The 18,944-nt window shown below is 40.1% G+C and overlaps 1 protein-coding gene across 13 annotated transcripts in view; it reads left to right on the forward strand.

The window, feature by feature from the left end:
- The first annotated feature begins 333 nt into the window (after positions 1-333).
- The window catches only part of LOC131072035 (uncharacterized), a 49,111-nt gene continuing 30,500 nt past the window's right edge, over positions 334-18,944 (forward strand). Inside the window, exons 1-8 of one of the 13 annotated variants that reach the window (XM_058008065.2) lie at positions 334-573; positions 721-867; positions 4,719-4,916; positions 5,086-5,152; positions 5,357-6,208; positions 6,442-6,886; positions 7,222-7,303; positions 7,848-7,945. In XM_058008065.2, coding sequence (XP_057864048.1) covers positions 4,887-4,916; positions 5,086-5,152; positions 5,357-6,208; positions 6,442-6,886; positions 7,222-7,303; positions 7,848-7,901 — 1,530 coding nt within the window. In that variant the 5' untranslated portion in view covers positions 334-573; positions 721-867; positions 4,719-4,886 and the 3' untranslated portion in view covers positions 7,902-7,945. Of the gene's footprint in view, positions 574-720; positions 868-1,105; positions 1,296-4,718; positions 4,960-5,085; positions 5,153-5,356; positions 6,209-6,441; positions 6,887-7,221; positions 7,304-7,847; positions 7,946-18,944 lie in introns of those variants that run through there. The other 12 variants (XM_058008066.2, XM_058008053.2, XM_058008063.2 and 9 more) reach the window with 12 other exon arrangements.

Here is an 18,944-nt window from a genome sequence, read left to right on the forward strand (position 1 = left end):
TAAAGAAATATCTTTCAAATGACTTCTTCCATATAATTATTTAAAACCTTTTTAACTAAACAAATACATAAATTAATTAAAAAAATAAATATAAACAATAGATATCTAGCCTAGGTACCATTTGATAGTACCTCTCAAGTACTGTCAGTAGTTAAATCAATAAAAACTTCGTTTGCTGAAGGATAGCACGGTTAAAATCCCTCCCAGGACATAGGAGTGGTCGTAATTATTTCAAGGTAAAAATTTAAAAATTATACAAGTCTTGTCGAATTGCATTATTGACGACAAATAGCCGCTGCTTTGACGGCTCTTTTCCGTCTTATCTTACCCATGGCCCGAAGACATTTTTGACGGCAAAGTCCCGTCAACTGCACTCGCGAATCCCAATAACCAGTTAAAATCAGAGATTTCTGCATAAAGGCCAGGCCACCGCATTTGCTTTGGCAATATATTTGTTGGAAGAAGAGACGAGCGGCATTGCACATCAAAACAAAGCAATAGTGCACGAGAATTAAGCATCTACAGTAAGGATCCTATGCAGTCTTCAGAGCTGATTGCCCCCACTGTCTGTAGGTATGCTAATCATAATCATCGCGAGCTTGTCAAGTCACATTTATCAATCCCTGCAATGTACATTGCCGTCTACTGTTTCTAACCTTTTTTGTCTACTTTTGTATTGATTTGCATGTTTTGCGGTATCAACTTTGGCATTTATTGAAGGGTTGAGGGCTTTGCACATGGTAACCTGCGCAGAGCTTCAGTTTCAGGTAGATTTTCTTTATTGCATTCAAAAAAAGGAACAAGTTCTGTTTTCATTGTGAGATGAAACTTTGAAGTTTTATTTAAGCTTTTACTGATATTTACTCAGTAAGGATTTCTTAATCGTGAACTTTGAAGTAAATTTATTAGCTTTTAAGGATCTTTCTGAGCTCTTTTTTATTTGTGTCATGTTGTGTAAGGCTTTTGCTGTATTTTGTTATATTTGCTTAGGATTTTCTTGTTTTTAAAGGTTTTTAATCATTATTTGAAATTAAAAATGTTCTTTATTTGTTAAATGAGACGAGTTTTCTAAATCTTCGGGGATTTTATGAAGGAGAGCTTTGTTTAGATATGTTGTATGTTTAAAATGTATAAATGTTGAATGCTGTATTAGGTAGACTGTTACGTCCAATTTTGTTTATGTGTGGTATATTTTGAAGTAGCAGTATAGATTAGACCAGGTGGAAGTTCCAGGTGAATTTTATGGAAGAGAGACCTCTTGCTCATAGCATCTAAACCGAAGGTCATCCTGCATTGTAAGAGTTTATTAAATCTATCAGAAGAAAAATGCTCATTATTTTAATTAATTTTGTTTTGAAAGTCGTTGGCTGAGAGTTCTATTTCAACTAAATTAGTTTCCCTCAGATGAGTGCAGAGGCAGCTCTCTCAGTGGATAAAATTTACATGCATTTTTTGAGAAAAGCTCATGAAAATGTTAAATATGCGAGGTTCAATGTAATTTTCTGTAATATTAGTGTAATTTTTTCCGCCTGGGGCCTTTGATAGCTACTGCTATTTAATTATTTTAGGATACGAGATGTTTTTCTTCAATTTTGCTTGAAAGTGTATGATTTTTGAGAACTTAGTTGCAACATGCAATTCCAATATTTTAGTATATGATTCTTTGTTTTGTCATTTCTTTCTCAGAATGGTTAATGCAGTACTTCGCAGTTTACATATAATGCTCTGAAATTCTTGTGTAATTTTGATTGTTTGAGATCGTTTCTTTTCAGAAAAAGTACCATGAAAACATCACAATTTGGTAAAGGTAGTTTCCTAAGGACTTTATCTCAAGCTTTTGTATTTTGACAGCTCTGAAGTGGGTTAGTTGTACTAGTATATGTTACTATGTTCTTTTTATTTCGGTTAGTTTATTAAAAAATTGGTTCATTGATATTGAGTGAGGTAGCTTATTCAAGAGTCAAAAGTTCGGAAACTTTTGTGCTGACTATGCTGAAGAGCATGGACAAAATATGTGATGCGTCAAGTGGAATGCAACATTCTGGTGTAGTATTTTTTAGTATATATTTAGCTTTCTAGGTTTGAGTTCTGATAGTTGTGTTGTAGAAAATATTCATGTCATGGACTGCTTGGTTTACTGGATATGCCTCTGGGTCATCTTTGGACGTTTCAGCTTGCTTCCAGAAGTTATATTTTCATTATTTTTTATTTGACTGTCGGATGCTCCAAGTTATGTTTCTAACATGCAGGGTTTTTGTAAATAATTCTTCTTTTCTTGTTGTAAACTTTGTTCCGAATCTTCTACTAGATTGCCTTAATGCGTTTACGACATTTACTTGAATTCTTTCTTAATCTTTAGGTTTTTGTAGTGCATGAATTTCTGTTTTTGGTTTTTGCACGAATATGCTCTACCAGAGTTCACGTATAATTCATAGCTTGTTCCTCTGTATTTACTAGGTTGAGCTGTTCAAGGCACCTTAATGCTCCATATGTCCTTAAATACATTACCTGCCTTCTAACAATTCCTTCCCCAACTTATTACTGGCTTTTTGTGAAGTGCGTGGTCTATGTTGTGTCCACATCAACTTCGACTTTTTGTATATGTAGGTGAATGTGTGGGGAGCATTGATGCTGTATATTTTGATATATATGTAGCTCTTAAAAATAAATAGTAATTAAATAGAGAGAAATATAACACATGCACTGAGCATATTAAATCAAAGTTGTCCATAGAGCTAGGAAAATCATCATTGGCAGCAACAACAACTTTTATTGTGTGTAGGTGGATGTGTAGGGAACGTTGATGCCAGAAATTTTGATATATATGTAACTCTTAATAATAATTAAAGAGAGAGGATATAAAACATGCATTGAGCATATTAAATCAAAAGTTTCTATGGAGCTAGGGAAAGTCAACAACACAGCAGCAAAAACAACAACAAAGGGAGCACCTGAAATCTTTCGGTTACCTCTTCGTACACGTATCAGATCCATGTTACAACAGCGTTCCATGATCTCATAGCCAGAGAGGTAGCCAAAAGACTTGAGGTAAACAATCTCACTACAGCATAACTGTAAGAACATAGGGATTGGCACCTCGACTCTTTTGGTTACCTCCTGGTACACATAACGGATTCATGTTAGGATGGATCTTACTATTGTTACTCTTTTTCTTGTTGTGTTCTTCTCAAGTCAAAGCTTTATGATTCTGCTCAACAGACATACAAAATAAGCATGTTAACACGTATTAAATATGTTAACACCTTTGTACTGATGATTTATGCATTCTCTTTCAATGATTGTTGCCAACTTTTCTGTTTGATACCAATTTTTTGTGGTCATTTGGTGTCTATTTTCATGGAAACGATAAAGAGCTTCGTTGTGTTGAAAATTTGAACATTTTGTTTGCTGCTCTTTTCTATGGCTTCTCCAAATAACTGCAGAGTACTGCTGGCGCTCTTAATCTTCAGATTTGTCCAGTCATTGCCAACTGCAAGTTAGGCCACTTTTGCTAGAGAGTATTATTTTTGATGAGTGCTTTTGTTATTATTTGAATCTCAAAGCCACTTTGGACTAAATATGGCTCTAGAGTATTTGATTATTTTAAGCATCTGCTATTTTCAGAAATCAATAAAATCCAAAGGTTGCTGTTCAATCTAGTTTAAGCAACTCATTAATCAAGTTGACTTATCTTACCTTCCAAGCAATTTGTAAGCATCCATTTTCTTGTCCTTTTTAAAGATCGTGTAAAATTTCTGTTTTGACTGATTTATTTTGTGGTGTTAAATATTTTGAATTTTTTTCTCTCTCCTTTGTTGTAATTTGATTCAGATTATGGGCTTGCATGGTGTTGCAATTATAGTGATCTCTGATCTAGTGTTTTCTTTCCCTATGTTTGTTGTCTTTTTAATGAATGCTGTTTTAAGTTCTGACATGTGCTTTGAGAGTTTGATCCAGCAATAAAACTTTCCTTTTGAGATTGATTCATTGTATTTCCTTAATGCCCTTATTTTATTATCATTTGATCAGTTAATATCCCATTGTGGGGTGTTTTGGCTTAGATGCGGTGACTGAGGCGTATCTCCTTTCAAATTCATATAGGACTTGCAGTTTGCCTTATTTTTTGTGGTGCAACCATCACAGAGATTGGATGTGGCGGTTTACCTCATTTAATATTAAACGTTTTTACATTTTAAGCATGCAACATGTCTCTTGAGGGTTTGAACATGTCTCCATTATGAATTCCCCCGGCGATTCACTAGTTAAGCTCATCCCATTTGACTAAATGTTAGGTTAAACATTGGGGTGGAACTTGTAGAGAACATGGAGGTGGGCTTGGGTTCTTAATATGTTTACTCTCAACTGTGCCTCAAGGTGCCTCTTTGGCAACACATAAGGGCAGGCTTAGGTCCAAGCACTGCCATAAGTTCAACTCCTGCCTCCTGGTGTTTCTATAGCAACTACAAGGTGCCTTGCATGTGGGAAGGGAACTTGGATCCATAATTTGAAACTCATCATTCCTTACCACTTGCCCCAAACCTGTTGAGTTTTTATTATTCTAATAATTATAATTATTAGAATATTTATAATAATTCTCATGCTGAATTCACTGCAAACCATGGTCTGGTATTCTTTGATAGTAATGAGCTTTAGTTCCTAGTCAATGCCTCTTTGGTTTGGATCTTAATTTGAGGTCGATGCTTTCTATGTTGTGGCAGATTGTGCTCATCTGGACGTGGATATGTTTTGAGCTGACATGTCAGTGAAGTTGGAAATTTTTATGTAAGGTGGAGAAAGGAACTGCTTAATAAACAAACTGAACAGTGAGAATACAGCCAAAAAGGTTCAGTCTCGTCGTCTTCTTTAAAGAGAAGCTCTTATCAGTAATGGAATACAAGCAAGTGGAGGATGTTCTGGTAGCTACCTTAATTTTACTGAAAAGAACTTAAACAATTTGAGGTTAATAGCTTAATGCATGTTTATTTTCTGTATCTGTTTCATAGGTGAGTGCAGAATTTCGTATTACATTATTTTTGTAGGTTAAAAATGGCATCCACTAATGAAATGATGTTTTTTTGTCTTGAGGTGCAAAAGAAGAGCAAAAATATAGAAGTAGATAAACTAGAACTTGTTGCGGACCTCAGACATGAAGGTAAATTTGGTTTTCCAATTTCATGTTCGGTTTTCTTGTTTGTATTGCTTGGGTTTGCATTTACGATCTTGTACTCCATTTGAACTTATTCATACTAAAATTTGTAATTGAATGGATGACTTGTTCCTTTTATTTTTTTGCAAACCTGCTGGAGAAGTTTTATAGAAATTTTTTGGGTTTCTATTGTTACACTATTGGTTGCAGGTTTAGAAGATTTGCATGGAAGCAATGAAAATGATCATTCTATGATGTCTGTATCTATTTGTTCATTGGAGAAACCTTTTTGTGAAGATAGGTCCTTGATGGACTTTGCATGCAATGAGAAAGTTACAGATTTGGAAATGGCAACTCAAAGTTTGGCAGCTCAAAAAGGTTCTCAATCTAAAGGAAACCAACTTATCAATCTCAAATTGCAGAATTTATCAAAGTCCATTATTGCACAATACCCAGGTAATTATAGTTTTGTACAAGCAATACGACCCTTTGATGATGATGGTTTTGGTTATGAGAGTGGTCATGACAGTGGCAGTAGCTCTAGTTTTGAGTTTCACAAAGGGAATAGGGCGTTTCACAGGTCAGTTTTGGGATCATTTTCAAAATCAGTCCCTTCTAAATGGGATGATGCAGAGAAGTGGCTGGTAAGTCATTCTTGTGCAAATGATCATGACAAAAAGAAGTCAAAACCTCCTGCAGCAGGTCTGTTCCAAGCTATTTCCACACAGTCTTCAAGAAAAGGGTTTGCTGCCAATCAACTGGGGCACCGAATGAGTATTACAAAGGGTGTATCATCAAATGCTTCAGTGGTGTTGGCAGACCATGTGACTGTTGAGGAGGGTTTGTATCAGGATGAAGGGGAAACAAAGAAGATTGATTCAGAGTTTGACTTTATGCACACAACCTCACACACTAAGTCAGTAAATTCAAAGGATTTTTTAGATTGCCATCCTTCAGAGGATGCTTTCAGTCGAAATCCACATTATCAGAAAGAAGTCAAGGATGATGAAGCATTTTTAAAGACTTCACTTCAAAGTCTAAAACCTATTGCGGATCCAGCTAGTAAGTATGGAACTTTAATAAATGGGAAAATCAAATATTTTGTTTGCTAGATTAAACTTTCCCTCCATTATTTTTGCTAATTGAATTATGATTAATAAGTTGATATCGGTAGTTTTTCTCTGTCCTCTCCATCACAGATTTGGATGACTGATGCAAATAATGTGCTTATAGAGTCCTTGATTTGTCTGGTAATGTGTAAGGTATTATGAAAACATGAACTTTCTCTGGTGCAGTTGTTTCTAGCAAGCATGTTTCTATGAGAGACATGGGAACGGAGATGACCCCAATTGCTAGTCAAGATCCCTCAAGAACTGGAACTCCTATAAGAGCCACTACACCCGTGATACAGAGTCCTCTTACTTCTCAACCATCTACTCCAGGAAGAGGTGCATCGGAGACTCTACTAATGGAAGTGGCAGAAAGTGAACTCGGGCATAGAGAGAAAGGAAGAACCATGTTTATGGGTATAGACTTCCAAACAAAGGACGGGCAGGAAATTATGCTCCCTGGAGCACATCTGGAGAAAGCTGATGTTGTAGACTGGGCTAGTAAAGAGGAAGAGGAGAGTGATGCATCAAAATCACTTAAGAATATAGATTTGGAACAAGCTAAGAGGTACATATGGGAAACTCGAGCAACAGCATGGCAAGAGGCCGAACAAGCAAAATATACAGCCAGGTTCTCTTGTTTGTAAACCATTTTGGTGTCTTTTTAAGTTTAGATGCAAGTGATTCTTTCAGAATTTTCTGTCGAACTCCTCCTGTATTATCAGCCCAGAGTGATTGTTAACCATTTGGGTTTAGGACAAGTTTTTGCCATTGTGTCTGTTTATTTTTTATTATATAAGTGGCTGTTTACCAAACCTAGGTTATGCTTTCACTATGATTTATTCCATATGGTGCAGTTTAGTTCCTTTTTATCAAAGGAAAAAATATCACTTTTACTAGATTTCTGTGTTGTTCTTCCACCACTTTTTTCACTAGAAGCATGGTTATGGCTTTATTTATTGCCAGGTACAAAGAAGAAGCAGCTAAAATTCAAGCCTGGGAAAATCATCAGAAAGCAAAAGCTGAATCTGAAATGATGAGAGTAGAGGTACTTTCCACTTCTTTAAACCATAGTTTATTTGCTTGATGTGCCATTATTAATGGTATGATGCTCTTTTTAAGTATGCAATCATTAAATTGCTAATAAGGTTAGAGTTTAATAGAACTTGCTCGTATGTCTTTAGAAGGGTAAAATTGTATTCAAACACTGTCGGCTGCCTTGTAATAGTTAGATAGCCTTGCAAGTTGGTATTTATAATTTTATAGGACATGATGGAAACTAAGAATTCCATTGTGCACTATTACATGACAACCATATCCACTATTATTAGATATCATTTTCACATTGCATATATGTTATTCACTTTAAGTGGCTTGGTATGCACACATTATTTTCATTCTAAATTTGTACAACACATGCTTGGAAACTGGTTGGTAAGTTAAAGAATTAGAGTGATCTTGGTATGCAGCCAGCTAAACTTGGAAACAGATCCCACAATATTAGAAAATACATAAGTTTGAAACATTTGCAATCGGAAATTTGTGAATACATGCATTTATAAAATGTTTGACTCTTCTTAGTTTTCATGCAGGTGAGTCAAGTTTGTAGAGTTAAATCCAGTTTAACAGGGCCATTACAAGTTTGACTGAACCTTGTTGAGTTTCGTAGCTAGGGGCCAAGCCAAGTTAACTCAACAAGTTTTTGCAGGAATAGTTATTATTTTTAATTCAAGCAACTGTTGAGGCTGAGACTCAGTTTCTTTGAGGGATTCTATTATAATTCTCGCACAATATATCACTTCACATAACATCTTGTATCTTAATAGCTTAGTTTACTGCTAGCACAACTAGAGAAACTAATGTTTGATTGACTTAAATCCCAAGTCCATAACATTCGTAAATTCAGGTGCAATTAATTGCATCTTATGACTGTGAATCAAAGTATGGACATGAAATTCAGCAAAAGCATTCCTTTAAGAGCTTCTTGATAGCAATTATCATATAAAAACTAATGATCTGGTAAAATTGCATCATTATGTTGCCCATCATGCCATTATTGCACCAGAAAAACACCAGATATTTAGTTTCTACAAATTTTTGTATTATCTTTCCTTCGACTTTCACACCATGTTCAGCTTGTAAATAATTGAAATAAATAATAAAGTCCAATGGTTGACCTGCAAGTAATAAAAAGTATCACAGATAGAATTCAGCTTGTTGCCATTCTGGTCGTAAATTTGGATTGGATTCAAGCACACCTAAAGTTCACTTATTTCCTTAAATTGAGAATTTGACTTTTGGAAATTTTCAGTAATGTTAACCAAATGTTGTAGACTTGTAGTTTCATTATTCCAATCAATGCAGCCAAAAAAAGTGTAGTTATTTTATTGGTTCTCTCTGTATAAAGGCTTCTCAGTTGGTGAAATGATGAATGAGTATCAGCAAAGAGTCCACGTGTCTAAAGCTAATGGGAAAGCACTAGCAGAAGCAGTGTTGTACTTAAACTGGAGCATGAAGAGAATTTCAGCACTCTGCAGAGTTTTGTTGTAACCAAAAAGGAGGAAGGTCTGTGGCAAAGGAAGAGAATTCGGGAACTAACTTTCAAGTGGAAGGGGATTGTCATGAATATTTATGTAGGCATCATAGATAGTTTGAACTTTGGTTTACATTATGATAAAATAGTTGAAAAATTGGGTCTCAAGTTTTCACCACATTAAAATCTGGATAAGGTTTTATGGTTATAGAAGTTTAGAGTTGTAGTGAGTAAACAATGCCATTTTTATTGTTTACCATGGTGAGGTAATATCTGATGCAATGCTCATGAAGGCATGCAATGTATCCTTGTGAAGACCTTGGCAATTTGATATAAGTGTAGTCTAACTGTATATGATGGGAAAAAGAGCACCTTCACTTCTCGATTGATGGGAAGAAGTTGGAATTGCTGCTGAAAAAGGAAAAGAAGGAGAAGGCAATAAAATAATGTTGATTTCAGCAAAAGGAGTTCGTGGGAGAAATTAGAATGCCAAAGGTTTGTTATGCCTTGATTCCCACACAAGAGAAGATTGCAGTTTAGCAAAAAAATTAGCAGAAGTGAAGATCTCCTTGGAAGAATATTAGGACATTTTCTTGGAAGGATTAGCTACAGGATTATCACCATTGACATGCCATTCTTACAGTTTGAGTAGTGATTTTTTTTAATAAACTTTGGCTTGATAATGCTTTAAAGCCTTACCAGCTTTGCCTTTGTTCACCATTCACATCTCTGCATAGTTTTGTGCTGTGCATGCCTGCCCATATCACAGTCTCTTTTGCAGTAGCAGTAGAACCCAACCTAATTTTCCTACAAAATATCACATCATGCATTGCATTTGTGCCCAAGATTTTTAACTTTGATTAGATGTATTATCTGTATCCAACATCCTCCAGTCAATTTCCACTGCTTCAGGTAGGCACCTAAATGGCAACCCACCAGCAAGCATATAGAGAAACTAACTGATTTTGGTTTTGCAATGAATGTAATTCTAGACATCCTTAGAAGCATTCCACAATGATACTGTGATACATAGGGTAGTTACCAGACTCATACTTGGCAAAAATACATGCACAGATTCAGCAGTTTGAAAAAAGAACATCATATTTTGAGTTTTTTAAAGGATGCAATGTCCCTAAATTTTTATAAAGTGACTTGATTAAATTAATTGATTAAGTTGTCCAAATAATTAATTTTATTTCTGAAGGATGACTTTAATTAATTAATTTGATAAAAAATAAACTGAAAATAATAAAATTAAAAATAAGTCCCTTTACTTAAATTTGACAAATATGAAAAGTATTTAAATTTCTCCAGCTGTCACAAAAATATGGAATGTAAATGGAATGGTTCCTAATCTTCCTATTCTTCTAGATGTTTCCTAATCGAGATGTTTCCTGGAGTTCTTTATAAGGACGCTGTCTGGGTCAAATATGCTTATGTTTATGGTTTGTGATATGCTGATTATGGGTATGTTTTATAAGCTAATCTCCGAGGACAGAAACCTTCAGTAGATTAAAGAGGGTTGGACGAAAACCTGACTCTTCCTGAGAGTGAATTTGTGACTTAGTTCACAGCCGAGCCAAATTTGTGTAGTTTTCATTAGAAGAAAAAAGGCAGTAGTAAGGTTAATTACAGTTCTGAGGTAATTTGTATTCGTATGGAAAATAAGAATATTTTATTCTGAGTATTTTCGATGTTATAAAGGACTGAACTTTTGCTGGCTTCAAGTCAGAATTTCCAAGTTTAAGTTGCAGATATGGGTGACTTTATTGTATGGCAGTTCTGTGATTTTAAATGTGGCTAGCAAGTCCGTAGGTCTCTGATATAAGGATGTTTGCTTAGACTTGTTCAAGTGTCTACTGTCATCACATTTGCAGTCGTATAAAAGAGTTGCTGTGTAAATGTCTGAGTGTAGAACCAGTGATTTTAGACTGTTTTATGTATTTTGAGATCAGCAGATTTAGACCTTTTTGTGCTTAGATTTATATCAGAATCATGCTTAGACTTCTAATATTGCATTGCAGCCCCTCAAGAGTATAAATTAGTTCAAATTGCATTGTTACGAGTGTTTACCCCCCTGGGGTGTGTTATTAATATTGCATATCAACAGTCAGATGATAACCATAGGATAGAATAATAACCAGAAACTCAGAGCAATGCTTTCGTTAATGCCAAAATGTCTAGTACAATAATCATTCTCTGCCTCCATCTCTCCAACAACAAGTACAAGATCATATATAAAGACATGGTCGAGGGTTGCGGTTACCACCCGTGGGGAACCGTCGTGCAACAGACAACTAACCTCGACGACACTAACATACTTAACCGATGTAGCTTAACAAGTAGTACAAAGCCCATTTTACGACCAACATCACCCCCCCCTAAGAAAAGTCGTCTCCGGATGACAAGGACAAAAATCCAAGACTAACACAACAAAATGGGGATGAAGTATACTGTATACAATAAGAAAATCATTGAGAAGAAGGGGCTGAGGGGGCTTCCCTGAAGGAGGTAGTTGCACCGCCGATGAAGAAGATGTAGGAACTGCTGACGCCAGTCGAGCCCGGAACTCATACACCTGCTACGTCCTCGCCTGAAAACCCTTTTTTGCTACCATACGATGCTCAAGTGTGGATTTCACCATTATTGCTTCCGCAAGGAGTTCTTTTTTTCCTTGACATCACAGTCCTCCTATGCCTAAACCAAACTTGTCTGCAAAACACGCTTTTCAGTCTCAGCCTCCACCAACTGCTACTCAAATGATACTGTCTCCCTAGCCAATTTGTCCTCGATAGCCACTCGCGCTGCCATCTCGGCATCCAACTCATGGGTGCGCTGAGCTAAGTCTCACGCTACTACTGCCTCCACCTTGGTGGTTAGCTCCTCCCGAGCCCTTTGTGCATCCACCAAGGCAACCTCATGTCCAGCCGAGACATACTCCGAGTTCCTCAAAGCGTACTATTCATGCTTGGAAGTGGCCACAACCCTCTGGCACAAAGGCTAGGAGACACCTCAAATCCTCCATCACACTCCCCAAAGGCTGATAACTGAACTGAATAATTACCTGGTTCCGTACAAATTCGCGTGCTTGCAATGCCTTCCCTCAAACTCTGTTTGTTCACAACCTCCAAATCCGTCTCCCTCTACGGCTTATGGCTTCCCCGCCAATGCTTAGCTTCAGGCTTCTTTCTCATAGTACGGAACAACCCCAACACTTACCGTGACTTCTCTGATGCCCTTCGCCCAACTCAAAAGTGTATTGTAGCTCAAAAATAAACTGGGGATCTGGGGGCAGTGCCCCTAGCGGGGTCAAGGGGCAGCGCCCTCGCGGGGTCTGGGGCAGTGACCCAGGTGCGCTCCCTTTCGCAGTACAGGGCGGGGTTGAGGGGCAGCGCTCCCGCTGCCAACACCAATATAAAATCTTCGGAACCACACGAAAGTCCATGGTGTACATCATTTTTGTGATATTTTAAGATGCCAAAACCTTCTTCTCCACTCTAATTTTTTCAGTGTCTTGGCTCCAGACTCCATCGAATGATTTTTCAATCTGGTCGTCGTTTTTTGTTAAATTAAATGCATGCTTGTTTGAATGTCGACGCAGTTTTCTTTTCACGTGCCATCACCACCTTTTATCCCTGCCGTGCCGTGGTATTTTTCCTTTAACCCTTTTTTAAACCGCCGCTGCCGTTGCCATGCTCCTTCAGGCCTATGGTGGTATTCCACCGCCGGTGACCTCTGTCGACGGTGGTTCCACCGCGTTCCACTGTAGCCACTTAATTTAATTAATTTTATTTTTTTATTTATTTTTGATTTAATTTCCTAATCTAATTGTCCAGAGAGTCTTTGGCTTAGGTCTCGTGCCTCTGGGATCGCCCTTCATCCTTCTTGGTTTGCCTCGCCCGAGAGTCTCCCGCTTTGGTCCCGTGCCACTCGAGTCGCTTGCCCGACCTCTCGGGTCCCCTTCCATCCTCTCGGGTCCCCCTCCAGACTCTTAGGTGTCCTTCTAGCCTCTCGGGTCCCCTGTGCGCTTCTCGTGGTAGGGTTTCAATTTGGACCTGTTGATGGCAAGTCTATTTTCAATGGCCATCCGAAGACCTGGAACCATAAATTCTACAGGGACCACGGTCTCCTTCCCGTACATAAGAAGAAGAAGAACAATAAAGATTTTGAAGGCTGCGGTCTTCCACACATGGTTCCAATCATTGTCGACATGAATGATCTTGGGATTATCTACGTCACCGAGGTTTGTCTCCTTCAATTTTACCTCTTGATACTTGATGGGTTCTTCCTTCGGGAACTGGTGTGCGGTGGTGTCACTCACATGGGCGTCTCCCTTCCAATATTCTCTGTATTCCGGCTGGTACACCTCCTCTGTTAATTGCTCTAGTTCCTTTACTTCGAGCCTGTAGCTCTGGAACATTTCGTAATCCTCCATCTGCCAGTGGAAGAACCCGTTCAATGACCCCGTCTCATCCTCGGAGCACTCTCCTAGTTTGAGAATCCCTTCGTCGTTGGGCTCCATGCAGCCCCGTCCTTCGTCCCTCAAGTCGCCTTCTCCTTCACCCTCCGATTCCGAAGATGATGCCAATTCCTCACTAACCAACTGCGTCCCAAGGTCTATGATAAACTTCCTTCCTCCATTCTCCATAGACACAGTGTTCTTCTTCCAGTTGATGAATACTAAGAGGGGGGGGGTGAATTAGTATACCAAAAAGTACTGTAATTAATCTTTTAAACAGTTTAGCAGATAACTGGTGTAACATATTCACTAATAATCTGGTTAAGATAAGTGCAAACCAAATAGCAAACAAAGCATTCACCCACAAAAGCACAATCACCATAACACAAGATATTTGGCGTGGAAACCCAAATGGGAAAAACCACGGTGAGCAGAAACTCACAAGTAACTATCTGCAGAATAGTAACCAGACCGGTTAAGGTCATACAATGTTCTTCACCAGAACAGATCCTGTTAGGAATCTAGATCTCTGTTAGGAGATAAGTCCTATTAAAGACTACCTTGTTAAAGGATTTCAGATCCACAGTTGTGAACCACCTTGTTAGAGGATTTACAAAGGCTTTGCTGGGCCTACCCGGTTAAGGGTTTCAAACTTGTCGAAGATATTAGTAATCAACAAGTGAATGATCTAGATAATAGCACAATATGCTTAATTAGATCCTTGACAGCGCATTGTTAATGCATTTCAGCATTACTTCAGTCTTCAATATCTCCACACTCTATCTCTTCACGCAAACCTAATCTTCTCTTCAATGATCGCACATAACCTTTTCTATTCTATATCTCACACATGCAAACCCTAGACATGATGTCCTTATAAAGGAATCTGATTTCATGTCAGTCCAATAGAATTAGACTACAAGTTCCTAGGTACAGTGCATCTAGACACATTTGGTAACGCGACACAAACACACCGCCAAAGTGTCGGTGGATGATAACTCATCACACATTACAGTAATACCGGTTGGTAACTCATCACAGATATACCGGTTAATACAATATACCGATTACTGGTTGTCAAAAATGAAGACTGGAAGATCGTAGTGTTTTGATCAAAAGTTAACTACCGCTTAGGTCCTTCGTACCGCTTGAGATCCTCGAACCGCTTGGGGTCTTCATACCGCTTGGGATCTTCAGCCAATCTGTGACCGGTAAACCATCTTCTGCAAAATACCGATAGTCTAAAGACTATTCATTCAATAATACACAATACCAGTTGAGCATAACTCATACATCAAGAAAGTGTGTGTCCGTCAATGACAATCAAAACATCATCAAAATGCCAACACCAGTTGTGGGTGGCCTTGGCTGCCACCAACCACCCTCTCCCTAAGATGGCATCATACCCTTTTTTTCTTTAGTGGGATTACCACGAAGTTCAGTATGAAGGGTTGCGCCTCGATGGTAACTTGCTGGCCCATCAGTGTCCCGATGGGTTTGATTCCATGCTGATCTGCTCCCAACAGATTGAATGTAGATGGCCACAACGTTGGCTTCCCCAGCTTCCGCTAGGTTTCTTCTAGAAGAACATTCACTCTCGATCCACCATCGACGATGGTATCGGTTAGAATGGTGCCAAGGATACCCATCTCCACAATGGCCGGGTTCCTTCTAGTGTTAACTGCCAGCAGCATGGGGTCTATTGTAGACCCCCCAGGAACATCTGTGCGGTGGTTGGTATTGGTGTGTGGTTGGGAGAGATTATTTGGCAACGCTGTTCGTAATTGAGGCATCGTCTGGAGGAGATCGTGTACCTTCACAGGCACCTCCAGTTTTAAAATTTGATTTAGTATAGCCTCCTCCGCCTCCGGTCTGCTGGAAGTACCCGTCGCACCCTTCGCCTTCGCCCTCTCTCGTATCTCTTTCTCAATTTCTTCTCGTGCTTCCGGTACCCTTCGCTTCTCCGTCTCCGGGTCTAGGCATGTTGCTTGTCTGGCTTGAGCGCGGGTTACGGCCAACACTTCCTCTTCTTTGGTTTCCTCGATATTGAGCAAGTTGACGCCGGACTTCGGGTAGGTGGCATCTTTGTGGTCTCCCGGTCCGCACCATTTGCACAAATAGTGTGGCCTCTCCCTTTGAACAGTCTCGGGCGAAGTGCCCCCACTGGCTGCACGCTCTGCATTGTATCATCGGTCGGCCTTTGGAGTCGTATTGGATTTGACTCCTTGTATTGTTATTGTTGTTATTGTTGTTTTGTCCTCCCCATCGGTTATCTCGGTAGCCTCTCGATGTTGCATTGTTGTTCGCCTGGGACTTGTCGGTACCACTCGATGTAGTTGTTTGTTCCTGCGTAAGCAATACTTGTTGGTTTCATGTTTTCATGTTGTAGGGGCATTCCCTGGTGGGATGCTCCATCAACTGGCATATATCACAATAGGCCTTCTTTGGGCAGGAGCCTTTCGTGTGGCCGTCCGTCTTACATTCCGTGCACCAAAGCTCCCCTTCGTCGATCTTGCTTAGACCTCCCTTCATAACCTTTAGCTCTTTCATCATCCTCAGCATGTCCTTCTACAGGGCTTGCACCTTTATGCTGGACTCGCCACCTTTATGTCGGACTCGCCACCTTTATGCCGGACTCGCCATCGCTGCTGCTTCCCTCGGTAGAATCATCATCCTCAAACAAGCTATCCTTCTTCTTTTTCTTCTTGGAGTCTAGGTCTCGCTCTCAAGATCCATCGCTCTATTATATGCATCTTCGTACGAGGTTGGTGGAACAATTTTCATCTTCTCCAGGAGGGAGTGTTTCAGTCCCTCCACGAACCATCTCTTTTTCAACCCATCTGCTGGTTGACTCTCCATTTTCCCCAACAGTTCCTTGAGTCGTCGACTATAGGCTCGGACCGTCTCGTTCTTGTTCTGCTTTGTGCCATAGATTTCGGCTACTATTTCATTGTCGTCTCTTAGGAGGCGGAACTCTATCTCGAACTCCTTCTTCAGGTTGGGCCATGTGCCAACTTTGGCCTTATTCGTATCGGAGTACCAGTCGATGGCCGCTCCCCTTAAGGTTGCTGGAAATTGTGTTACCCATTCGTCCTAGTCGGTAACACCGTTCGCTGACCATATGGTTTCGCAAGTGCGGCAATGGCGGACGGGATCTTCCTTCCTGTCGCCGTTGAACTTCGGCAGCTTCTGTTTACTGGCCATTGATGGGGGTCGAGTCGCCTGTCGTGCACCTGCACCACTCCCACTCGCGCTGGTGGTGTTTGCTGTTTGAGTGACTAGGGGTACGGTAGTTTGTACCCGCGTGCTTGGTGTGATGGGTCCCAAGAGGGTCTTGCTTGCCGTGTGCCTATGCCTCCTTCGCACCTACGGTCGTACAGTTGCCCTCCCCTCTGTTCTCACCCTCGTCGTCTGTTCGCTCCCTTCAGTGGTTCTCCGTGCGTGGTGTAAGGGATAAATTCCTGAACTGATTCTCGGGTCTCTTCGACCAAATTTCTTCGTACCCTTGTTTCCTCCAAAAATTCTTCGTAGCTTCTCACCCTACGTTGTTCTGGCAACACGTAGAAATCTCCTTTGGCTTTTGCTCTTGCACCCTCTGTGACACCTACTTGGTTCCCTTTGGGCAACCCTTCGGTAGGTCGTCCTTCGGCAAGTTGCCTTAGCCTCTGTCTACGTTCTACTTGTTCTAGAATCAGGGCTCTCTGTACGGTCTCCCCACTCCTCACTTTGTGCCTTCTTATTTCTATCCTTATTTAATAAGTTGGGCATTAATTCCCTTACATAATGTAGGAGTGTTATTTATTCTGCCCCTAAGGCTCAAGGTTCAAGTTTCCCGTCGTCGCTTGCCATTACGCTCCTCTTCCCATGACGGTTGTTTTCTTCGTACTCCCGGAGGACCTATTGGCGTTGCTCCTCACGTTGGGTTTCCTCCCTTCGGTGCTGGTGGGCAAGGGTTGCTTGGGCTAGGAGACGCGGGAGTTGGTTCAACAACCTATTTGCCGCCGGACTGACGTTGTGAGCATCCCAGACTACACCCTCGGGTACCTCTTCCTGTGTAGCCTCCCCTCGTACGAAAGTCTCTATAGCCGTCTGGAACCAGATCACGAAGTCGCCTGTCAATGTGTTCTCCCCTTCGTAAAGTTCTCTCAGTTGGCTATCATCCCCCTCGATGCTATTGCCAATGGGCTGGCCCATTATCCTCCGTAGGCCATTCATGCTCCGTGGCTACCCAGATTCAGACAACAATGGCGCCAGATGTTTACCCCCCTGGGGTGTGTTATTAATATTGCATATCAACAGTCAGATGATAACCGTAGGATAGAATAGTAACCAGAAACTCAGAGCAATGCTTTCATTAATGCCAAAATGTCTAGTACAATAATCATTCTCTGCCTCCGTGTCTCCAACAAGTACAAGAGCATATATAAAGACACGGTCGAGGGTTGCGGTTACCACCCGTGGGGAACCGTCGTGCAATGGACAACTACCCTCGACGACACTAACATACTTAACCAACGTAGCTTAACAAGTAGTACAAAGCCCATTTTACAACCAACAATGAGTTTCTGTTGGTTATTGCATGCATCAAATAAACATACATATCAAATTTGAAATTTCTGGAACAATAAGCAGCAGTATTGGGAATTCAAGTAGTTTAGAAATAGGTGTTTAATGGTGAAAATAGTGGAGATATTGTCATTTCCCTAGCCTTCCTATTTGGGGTTCTCAGAGTGGTATCAGAGCTTTGACCCTGCCAGCCTGCTGGGTTAAGGATTTATGAGTTGGAAAGAGGCTGCATACATCACTTATCAAAGAAGAAGGCAGTGAGCACAATTATTCAATTCAGATTCAGAAGAGGAAATGGGAGACAAACGTCCACAGAAGGATCTTAGTGTGATGGTGATGCTAAATGATCTGGCTAGGGGTCAGTAGCAATTGGTTCAAATGCTCACTTGCCTCATGGAGACAACGAACAACAATAACCAAGGGAGGCAAAGTGAGCAGCGAATAGATAGCCAAAGTGATCAGTGAGCAAGTGGCTAAAATGAGTAAGGAGAAGGAAATCAAACTTTCAGGGCAGCAAGTAGAACAACTACTAGGCCATTAATGCCCACATTTTTGGCAGAATCACCTAGGGGAGCAACGTAGCAGTAATAAGGTGGTGAGACCTTTGAAGACTATCGAAGGGAGTATGAAGCAATTAGCGAGAAGTTTCACACAATGATGTCTTTAGCAGATTTTTGCACCATCAAATATAGGAACATGAGCAGGAAAGATTTGCAGTGGAAGGTGGTCAAGTTGTCCAATTTAAACTTTGATGGATCTAGCTGTTGCACTGTTCGTTTGTGGGTGGAAAAGTTGGATGCATACTTCCAGTTGAATCTGATGGCGAAGTCGGAGGCAATCAAGTATGCTACTCTTCACTTGGATGGCGAAGCACATGAGTGGTGGTACCATGGATTGGTCACCTTAGGACATGCTCACATCACTTCATATGCCAACTTCACACAATGATTGATTTGTAGGTTTGACAAGAAAGATCCCAAATTGCATTTTTTTGAGTTGGCTAATTTGAAGCAAGTAGGTTCAGTGGATGCTTGTACATGCCTAAATTTCAGAAGTTTTCAATTATGGTCACCAACATTTTAGAGCATAGATGGGTCGTACTTTTTGTGGAAGGGTTGATTGAGCCACTTC

This window comes from Cryptomeria japonica, chromosome 9, assembly GCF_030272615.1.
Source record: "Cryptomeria japonica chromosome 9, Sugi_1.0, whole genome shotgun sequence".
Classification (NCBI taxonomy): domain Eukaryota; kingdom Viridiplantae; phylum Streptophyta; class Pinopsida; order Cupressales; family Cupressaceae; genus Cryptomeria; species Cryptomeria japonica.